Here is a 10,260-nt window from a genome sequence, read left to right as displayed (position 1 = left end):
AGAGCAAATCCCAAATCTGGCCCTCTATACTGAGGGCAAACCCCAAAGCTGCCCCTCTCCAGAGCAAATCCCAAACCTGCCTCTCTGTCCTGAGAGCAAACCCCAAAGCTGCCCCTCTCCAGAGCAAACCCCAAACCTGCCCCTCTCCAGAGCAAACCCCAAACCTGCCTCTCTGTCCTGAGGGCAAACCCCAAACCTGTCCCTCTCCAGAGCAAACCCCAAAGCTGCCCCTCTGTGCTGAGAGCTGCTCCAGCAGCAGGACAATCAATGTCCTATCCCAGCAGCAGGGGGTTCGGGGCAGGAGCTCGGCCCCGCTCCGTGCTGTCCCCCAGCCCCTGTCCCCATTCCCTGGCTGCACAGGCCCCGTGCTTTGTGCCCTCTCTGCTGTCTGTGCCCTCTGCAGGGCTGCCCTGGGCAATCGCAGCCCCTCCCTGAGCCCTGGGCCCTGCTCCTGGGGATGCACTGTTTCATTGCTGCCCTGCCCCGCTGCAGACCCCAGCCAGCTCTGTTCCTGTGCCTGGCCACCCTCACTGCATGAGCAGTTCTCCCTCAGACTCCTGATGCAGCTCCCAGAGTGGCCAAGGAGCATTTCCTGGGGCAGGAGATGTGGGAAACGACAGCCTGGGCATTTATGTCCAGACAGAAAGTCCCAACACCATCCTGGGTGTCACACGATGCCCAGAAATCCAGGGTTTGGTACTCACTCTTTCCTTGCCACTGATTTCCAGCTGGATCTCCTTCTCCCTCAGCTTCTTCCACTGGGTGTAGTATTTGGTCAGGGGCGTCCCCTCCTCCTTCACCTGCTTCTCCCACTGCTCCTGGGGAGAGAGGGGCACACATTTAAAGGTTTTTCCAAGCAGTTTTCCAATAGGAGGCACAAGGTGAAGATCCTTCCCCAAACCACATTTTCCCAGCTCCTGGGCAGCAATTGGCAGCCACACTGGAGAAGGACTCGGTGGATTTAAGCAGCTGCTGAGGCAGGAGTGGTGGGACTCAGAGCTCTCCTCAGGCCAGGCAACGCCTGGGCCCTGCAGGGAGAACAGAGGGAGCCAAAAGCTGAAGTGGAGAGTTGGGAACTGCAATCCTGGGGTGCCAAAGGCACCGAGGGACAGCACAAAGCCCCCACAAAGGAGCATCTCTGGGGGTTTATGGGATGCTTCAGCTCATGGCAGACCCCCAAATTATCTCAGCATGGTGGCCTGAAATGGGAGTTCCCAAATTCCAATTTCTGCCTGCTGGAAGAGGTGTTGAGTCTCAGAGCTGCTGGGAACCCACAAGGGGCTCTCCCAAAATGAGCTCAGTGCCCTCTGGGACCCGCTGTTACTATCCCAGCCCTGAGTTCCCTTCTGCTCCAGCTGCAGGGAGAAGACAACACAGGAGTCAAGGCAGATGATGCTGTAAGGGAAAAAAACCACTTCAAATGACAGCTGAAGGCAGGAACCAGAAAGGGACAGATCAGGGGATCCAGCAGGACAAAAATCTGTCCCCTGCCCCTCCAGTGGGGGCTTCTGATCACCTGCTGAGCCCTTGGTTTCCGTTCAGGCAGAGCTCCCTTGAGCACTTCCAGGCCCTGAGAACCACCCAGAGCTGTCTGAGTGCCTTTCTCCTGTCCTGCAGCCAAGTGTTTATTTTTGAAACAAACACTGCTGCAGGGTCTTGGACTGGGCCCAGCCTGGGGAGAGCAGAGTGAGGGAGTGCAGAGCCCATTTCTGCTGCCCAGGCAGAGGGAACGAGGAGGTGCAAACGCCCTAAATGGGGGGAAGCAAATTAGGTGGTCAAAAACCCTTTTACCCTTCAATCTTTTGGCATCCAAGGGCTGAAAGGGGGTGGTGGGATGCCAGATTAAACTTAATTCTCCACCTGCAAACATCCCTTTAGCTAAAAACTCCCTCCCAGAGCTGTACCTGTTTCCCTGCATCACCACAGAGCCCAGAAAGCTTTGCATGAGCCCACAAAACACAGCAGCAGCTCAGATATTCTTCAGCAGATCTCAACTCAGGTGCTCCTGGGGAGCTGAGCCCCAAAAGGAGGCAGCTCCCAAATTCCTGCTGCTCAGCCACCACAGGAGACACGCAGGCAGCAAGAAGTTAAAATAATCCTCAGGTTCTTACCCCAGAGCTGCTGGGAAGGACAGCCAGTGGCAGGGTTGTTGAAATCCCTCTTTATTCAGCTGCAGACCTTCCCCAGCTCCTCTGCCTCAGGGAGAGCCCGGGGGGTCGGGATCTCTGCCTCTGGCGGCCACAGCAGTGCCCACAAAAACACAACCCAACAAATGCCCCCAAACCAGCCCAGTGCCTCGCTCCAGACAGGCAGCAACCAGCCCGAGCCATCCCTGCAGCCCCTGCCCTCGGGGCCCAGCTCGCTGCCGAGGGGTGCAGCTGCTGCCAGGGATGCAGAAATGCAGGCTTTCCAATGAACCCTGTGGGCACAGAGGCTGCCTGGACCCACCAACCACCCTGCTGCAGGCAGATTTTCAGCGGGCAGGGAAGCGCTGGGTCCCTCTCAGATCTCACACCCACAGCTCTCCTGCCCTAAATCATGCCAGGCACAGTGGGCACTACGAGGAATGGGAGGATGAAAGCAATTCCCAGCAGAGGCAAGGCCCTTCCATGCACGTGTGTGCACCAGAAACAGCAGCAGGACACGATTTAGGGGCTGTTTTCCAGAGGCTCTTGGCTGCAGCGCCCTGGAGCCCCAGCTCAGCCGTTTGGCAACATCTGCCCCACCTCACATCCCCTTTCCATCAGCTCCTCCTGCTCCCTGCCAGCCCAGCCCAGTCCCCAGAGCCTCCTGTGTGCCCAGGTGGCCAGAGGAGCCGCAGGCTCACCACGGCCTCGGTGCTGGCCACGCCGAAGGCCGCTCGCTGCCGCCTGCTGCAGATGTGGGCCGAGTTCTCCTGCACCTTCTCCAGCAGCTGCCGCATGGGCTTGCAGTAGTTGGCAACCTTGCACTCCTTCAGGAAGGATTTCAGCTGGGAGGAGGAAAAGGAGAGGAAGAGTGAAAGCAATGTGATGGTTTCCATGAACATCCCCTCGGTGAAGAAGCATCTCCCACCCTCAGAGACCCACAGCACTGCCTGCTCCCTTCAACTCAGCCCAAACTCCCGTGGGATTTATCACCCACAGTCAGGCCTGGGCTGGGAGGATGCACAGAGCTGCACTTTGCTCCAAACCAGCTCTTTGACACTGGAAAAGACGGATCAGTGGAGGAAAAGCTCTGAGCTCCTCTGGGGGCCTCTGCTGCCAGGGCACTCACAACTGCTCTGGCTCCTGCTCAGCAGAGAAAAAGGAGGATTGTGGAGCTGCATGGAGCCCAGGAATAACAGTGGGTACGTGTGGATGCTCCATGGCCAGAGCCACAGGCAAGGACTGGAATGAGGGAAGGAGTTAAGGCTGTGGAACCTCAGCTGCCATTGGGGTGGGAATACCCCATACAGGGGCTGTGGGTGGCAGTGATAGCCAGGACTGAAGGCAGGCGTTGAGAAGAGACTTCAAACTGGGGTGGAGGAGTCTGTGGACTGGGAATGAGGGGCTTTGGCTCAGTGGGAAAACCTGGTGCTGCTCCAGGGTTGGGATGGAGCCAGCGGGGTGAGGTTTGCTCCAGGTCTGGCTGCACCAACCCAACTCCAGCTGGCACCCCCGACCTTCCCAGGGCTCAAATCCACACCCAAAATGACAAAACGAAGCTCTCCAGCACCACCACCCTGCTGTGACACCTCCAAACCAAGAACTGAGGCACCAGTGGACGCTCTTGGGGACACAAAGAAGGATGGGGGGTGTCCAGGCTGATTCATGGCTTGAATTCCAGCGGGCTCCACTGCTTGCTAACAGTTCTCCCCAGCTCCAGGAGTGCTGTCTAAATCTTGCAGGCCAAGCTCTTTGCTGGAGCCATAAATAAACACACACACACACACAAACACTGCACAGAGATTTGATTTAGAGAAAGAGACCCAATAAGGCAGGAGAGGATGGTTAACCACGGTGGAATCCTCCCCTCACCCAGGACCTGGAGATGCTACTGGGAGGGAGAGAAAAGATTTCCAGGCAGCAAATCCATTGCTGCCTTTCCCACCCACGGCTTCCAAGGTTCTGCCTCGGAAGACAGAGCTGGGCAAAGGAAGGAGATGTTTCCCTCCTGTCAAGCTCCATCTGAAATGCCAGGTGGGGAGGTGTTCCTGTGAGTCAGGAGGTGACAGTGCCAGCCAGCCCCTCCCTGCCAGGACACTGCTCTCTGAGGGGTGTTGGCTGCAGGATCTCCCCATTCAGGAGCAGCAGGGGCTTCCCTTGTCCCCTTCCCTCCAGCACACCCCAGCTGCCACCACAGCACCAGCTCAGAAAAATGGGAATTCGGACACAGACCTTCCCTGCTTCCCCCAAAGCACAAAGAAACCATCAGCACGACTATTCTCCTGCTGCTGAAGCCTGTCCCACCCTCACCCCCCCGTCCTAAAATATTTATTTTTTATAGGTGCTGCATATTTATCTCCACTGAGACATGCATTTGTCATCCGATTTATCTCACTTGATCCCCCCAGCTGCAGCCCCAGATCCATTCCATCCGCTGCCACACACATTATCATTTTTCTTCCCTCGCAGAAGTGTCACCAGAAATCCTGCAAAATCTCGGGCTCTATCAGTGCAGTTTGGAGCTCTGTGTTCCCTCACACAGCCCCTGCTCCATTCCTGCTCTCCCCCTCCTGTCTCCCACCCTTGCAATCCCTCATGGTCCCACCTCTATCTGCCAGATATTAATGAAACCTAATGAGATCTCAGCCCTGTGTGGAGAGGCAGGGACACAACCAGGGCGGTAAAAGAAGATAAAGGACAGAGAGGGAAAGAAAAAACGGTCTGTGTGTGCCTTTTCCTACCCTGCCAAATGGAACAATCCTCTCTCTGCACAATGAAAGCAGCCAGAACCCCGATGTGTGCATGGATGTGGCATTAAGGTCTCACACCCCAGCCCCATCATTCCTGGCGTTGATTCTGTCCCACAGCCAGCCTGCAGCACCAAAGGTTTCTCCCAGCAGAGCCCACAGGGCAAAACCCCAGCTCCTCTTTCTGGAAGTGCTGCAGGGAACCCGAACCCTGCCCAGTCCCCCACTCAGAGCGGGCAGAGGGAATTTCCCTGGGGCAGAGGTGGCAGCAGCAGGAGTGGTGCTGGCAAGGCAGGGCAGGGCAGGGCAGGGCAGCACCTCCTGCCCTTCTGCCTCGCTGCAAACCAAGCCTGGCTCCTGCCACCTCCTGCCTCCCCTGACCAGTGCCAGCTTTTCCCCTCCAGCCTCCCACTCCTGCTCTGTGCTGCCTGCCAGGGGTCTGGGGGAGGGAGAAGGCTCTTCCCTCCCAGCCCCTGCTGCAGTGACCACCACGGGGTCAGCCCTGGGGCAGGAGCAGCAGCTTTGAAGTGCCTCCCGTCCCCACTGGCTCTCCTCTCCTTTCATCTGCCGGCTGCTTCCTGCCTTCCAGGCAGGGAGCTTGGGAAGCCGAGGCTGGAAAGCTCAGCCCAGCTTCCCCCAGAGCCGCTGACCAGTGTGGCAGGAGGAGGAGGGCCACAGCCCCTGCCAGCTGGAACAGCCCTGACACGGTGCTGGGAGAGGCGTGAGCTCACCAGGGAGGGGGGATCGGCACAGATGGATCCCTACAGTCAGCTGGAAGCGCTCCAGGAGAAAAGCCTCTCCCCACATGCCTTCCCGAAGGCCCGGAGATTTTGGGAAGCCAACGCCAGCCCCCAGCCCAGCAGACGCCACGAGGCTGCGGGCAGTGGCAGCCAAGCAGGAATCCGAGAGCATCAATCCTCTGCAGAATTCCAGGCTGCTCCCAGGCTGTGTTTGGAAGCCACAGGGCCGTCAGCCGCTCCTCATTCCAGCCAAACATCGGCTCCGACAGCTCCGCTGCTCCGACAGCTGCTGGCTGAGAGCACAGGGCCCCTGCGCTGCCAAGAGGGGGGAGCAGGGACAGGCACAGCACCAGGAGCTGCTCTGCCTGCACACACAGGGGCTGTCAGCTCCCATTAGCCAAGGCAGCCCCTGTGCCAGGCTGGGGGCACAGCCAAGAGCCGTGTGCCTGGCAGATGCCAGCCCCGGCAGATGCCAGCCCCAGCAGGGACACGGAGCTCTGCTTCCCAAACAGCCTGTGGGGCACAGCCAATGCTCCCCCTGGCAGCCAGAGGCTTCCCAAGGTGTGCAGGGGCTCGTGGCACACACCAGGACAAGCAGAGGTTCGTGGCCCCACAGAGGATGGGACAGCAGCCACTCCTGAGTTAAACACAGAGGGCTGGGAATGAGGGAACACATTCCAGCACTGAGCAGAGCTGTCTGCAGCTCCTCCCCAGGGACAGCTCCAGCCTCTGCTCCTGTCACCAGGACAGACCCAGGGAACGGCTGGAGCTGGACCAGGGAGGGTCAGGGTGGGTATCAGGAAAGGCTCTTCCCCCAGAGGGTGGTGGGGCACTGACCAGGCTCGCCAGGGAGGAGGGATGGACACAGGAACTGCACCGGTTCGTGTGCAGGGACCCGGGGAGAAGGAGCCTGAGGAGGGAAGCTTGGGGAAGACTGGGAGGGAAGATTGCCATCTTGTGGAGAGCACCTCGGGAGGCCAAGGACAAGGAAAAGCCGGGGCTCGGAGCACAGGTTCTGCTCTGAGACCCTGCAGCAACTGGGAGAGCTCCAAAGAGCCAAGAACTCACCTGAGTTCACCATCCCAACCCCATCCTGGAGCAGTTCTGCAGCCTCTGCTCCACTCTGGCTCCCAGCAGAGTGGCAAACTCGAGAGCCACTCTCCCCTACCTCCAGCCTCCTCATTAGGTGCTGTGCCTCTGTTCCTCCCCCAACAACTTCCCAAAGGACAAATAAAAACTAAAACAAAGAAAAGGTAAATGGCTCTCCCCTCATTTTGAGGCCACCCTGAGCTCACTGTTAGTTTAAATGACTTTATCCCACTCTGTGCACGTTCATGGCACCAGCAGAAGTGTCTGCCCCTTACCTGGATGACAGTAGGGAGAACCAGCTCTGGGAAGCCAATGCTGTGGGCTTGGCCATGGAGATACTCCAGCATCAGGTCATAGAGCTGGTCAATGAGTCCATCCTGAGCAGGAGAAACACAAATCAAGCGACTGGATACGACCTAAACCCTACAGATCTCCTACAGCAACCAAACCCTACGGATTTCCCAGGCTGGGAAAGGTGTCCCCAGCCTTTGGGGACAGGACATGGAGCACATTCCTTGTGCTCTGCTGGTCACAGGGAACCCGGGCACTGCTGGAGGCCGAGGTCCCACTTACTCTGAAGGCCTTTTCCTGCAGGTTGGCATTGGAGAGCTTCAGGATCACGGCAAAGTTGATGGGCTTGGAACTCATCCGGCCTGGCTTCTTGTTGAAATCCACTTGCTGGAAAACCTGGAAAAGAAAAAATTAGTGTTAAGGTGATCCCAGCACAAAGCAACCACCAAAAGACTCAGCTAAGAGCATGCAGTGGTGGCAGAGCCAAGAAGACAATCCAGAAACCCCAATTCCTGATCACAGCTTTCCTAAAAATCCCAGCCAGGGACACAGGGAGGGAGCAAACACCAACCACACCTGAAGCTGTGGAGACCTGGGTGTGAAAGGTGCTGAGGTGTGAAGAGGAAACCAACCCAAGCAAGAGCATGAGAAACTCAGGTTTGTTCCTCAGCCCCACCCTTCTCACGGTCAGAGGTTGTACCCCAAAGCTGGAGTGGGTTTTGGAGCTGTCCCTGGAGGTGAGAAGGGTTTCAAAGCAAGCCTAAATGGTGCTTACACCAAATTCACTGTCACTGAAATAACTGTCCCAGGGAGACCTGTCCAAACCACTGGGTATGAGGCAGATTCCCAGAGATCCCCACCACAGGATCCCACGTGGCAGTCGAGGGAGGCTGCAGCGGCAACAGGAGCTCATTTAACCAAAAACCAAGCCACCAGTTGGTAACATTTGCACACCTGGCACACCCACAGAGGGGTGAGGAGCGTGTCCTGCCCCCTCCCCACCCTGGAGCACCTCGAGAGCAGCCCCAGCTCCTCTCTGCCTGTGCCCAAACGCCTTGAAATTGCCCTCCCGAGCAGGAAATCATTTCTCTTCCCTCTGTGCAGCAGCAGCACATCCATCACCAGCCCCCAGCAGCCCAGCAAGGTGGGGATGCAGCGCAGGGGCTGCTCCAGGCCGAGGGGAGCAGGAGGGGGAGGCTGCTCAGGTCACAGCAGTGCCCCCAGGCCACAGGAGCATGGAGACTGTTATTGATTTCTGACATTTTATTTGTCAATGCAGGTTATTTGGAACGGAGGGACGAGCGTGGGGGCTTGTGCAAACAAAGAGCCCTTGCCTGGGGAATCGATGCCATAAACCTCGTTATGCACAGTTATTTCTTTGGCCCAAACAGAGCTATTGATTCCCCAGGTCAGACACATTAAAGGCATCGGGGCTCCCTGCGATCCTTCCACGCCTCCAGGCAGGCAGGGAAGGCAAGCCAGAGGCTTTGGAAGTCGCCCAGGAGGTGGCAGGGAGCTGGGCAGGGCCTTTGGGAAGGGCAGGAAGTGTGGTTCCCATCGAAGGGCTGACAGCCAGGCTGAGGGAGAGCGTGACTGATGTCTAGGAATCCTGGGGCAGGGTGGGAGGGGGATAATGAGGGACCAGAGGGCCACAGGACAGTCACAAGCCAACAGTGTGGCTGAAGGGATAACCACTGGCAGACAGAGGGAAGGATGGGGCAGCACAGGCAGGAAGGAGAGGGATTTTTGGCACTGCCAAGCTCCCAATTTCCACGTGGGGAGCGGGAAGGGAGCTGGGATACACAGTTCCCACTGCCAGAGTGCAAAGCAGCTCTGCACCACAGCACCCCCACTGCATCACCCCATCCATTCCCCCTCTTTCTGCCCTCAGGCTCTGGGAAAAGCCCCTGGCATCTGCTGTGATCCTGAGCTGGCAGCCCCACAGCCGCTCCCAGCTGGGCCAGGCTCATTGCTGGGCCAGCTTCCCCCAGCTCTGTCACTCCCTCCCCTCCTCACTGAGGGCAGGGCTGAGGAAATCTCCGTAAACTGCTCCCGTTTTACTGCCCAGTTCAGCCCAGCTGCCCAACTTTCTGCTGGGGCTGGAAGGGAACCCTGCAAGTCACCTCCAGCAGGTACCTCAGCCCCGTCCACTCAAATATTCTGAGTATCTCTGAGGACTGACCCTCCATTATCTATCCAGGCAACCTGCTCCAGCCTCCCCACATCACATTGCTGGGGAATCTCTTGGATTTTTTGTTTCTGTGTGGTTTTTTTTCCCCCCTAGTGTTGAAGTGGGACCTGCTGCATTCACCTTCCACGTGCTGCAGGACACTGATCTGCTGCACTAGCAGCTCCCCACTTCACCTCATCTGCAGTTTCAGAGCTGCAGTACACTGGTGGAGGGAGGAGAACAAGGAAAAGCAAAGGTGAGGCTGCTGGGGCAGCTCCCCACCGTGGTTACCCACAGCCCTGCTGGCACAGTAACTGCAGGGAGGGAAGGAAGGGAGGAAGGAAAGGAAGGCTGGGATCTCACAGACTCTTCAAGGAGAGCAGCAAGACAAAAATAAACCCTTGCCTGCTCTGCACTCTCTCCCAAGCCACCTCTCCTGGTCCAAGATAGAATCGTGCAAGCTGCTGCTCTTGCTCCATGCTGGGAAGCAGAGTCAGAGCGGGGGCAGGGCTGGATGCTGGGGGGCAGCAGCCCCTGTCAGGATGCATCAGGCAGCCAGCTCTCCCTTCCCTTGGCAGCTGGGGAATTCCTGTGCCTCTGGGAATGCACCGACCCTCAATCTGTGTCTCCTGGAGCAGCAGCAGCCACGGGGCCGAGCTGAGAGGCAGCCAGGGCTGGGTTTGCTCGGGGCAGAAGGGAAATGCAGAGTTATGGTCACTCCTTCCACCAGCAGCTCCAAGCAGGCCCTGCAGAGCCCTCTCCAAAACCTGCACACAACAGGGTCACAAACTCCACGGCTGCTCCTTCACTGCCCTTGGATCCAGCTGGAACACAGCAGTTTTTCCCCTTCCTAACAAATGGAGCACATCCCATGCTGGGACCCTTCATTCCACCTCCCAGCCCCAAATCACGGTACCAACACCCTGCCCAGATCCTTCCAGCTCAGACAGGTTTTGGCAGGAACACCTGAGGGAGCCCAGGGTGCTGAGTGGGAACACCTGAGGACACTCAGGAACACAATGGGGACACCTGAGGGCACTCAGGAACACAATGGGGACACCTGAGGGCACTCAGGAACACAATGGGGACACCTGAGG

General features: G+C 57.9%; 1 protein-coding gene across 1 annotated transcript in view; it reads right to left on the bottom strand.

Moving 5' to 3' along the window:
• The window catches only part of NOC2L (NOC2 like nucleolar associated transcriptional repressor), a 28,592-nt gene that overhangs the window by 4,554 nt on the left and 13,778 nt on the right, over positions 1 to 10,260 (bottom strand). Inside the window, exons 13-16 of the mRNA XM_042032154.1 lie at positions 7,276 to 7,389; positions 6,978 to 7,079; positions 2,828 to 2,971; positions 705 to 818 (exon numbers count right to left, since the gene is read on the bottom strand). Of these exons, the coding sequence (XP_041888088.1) occupies positions 705 to 818; positions 2,828 to 2,971; positions 6,978 to 7,079; positions 7,276 to 7,389 (474 nt within the window). The remainder of the gene's footprint in view (positions 1 to 704; positions 819 to 2,827; positions 2,972 to 6,977; positions 7,080 to 7,275; positions 7,390 to 10,260) is intronic.

The sequence above is a fragment of the Corvus kubaryi genome, unplaced genomic scaffold (assembly GCF_017639235.1).
Source record: "Corvus kubaryi isolate FWS band 111438036 unplaced genomic scaffold, C.kubaryi_AGA036_p1.0 37352, whole genome shotgun sequence".
NCBI classification, from domain to species: domain Eukaryota; kingdom Metazoa; phylum Chordata; class Aves; order Passeriformes; family Corvidae; genus Corvus; species Corvus kubaryi.
This window is presented reverse-complemented; position numbering and strand designations above follow the sequence as displayed.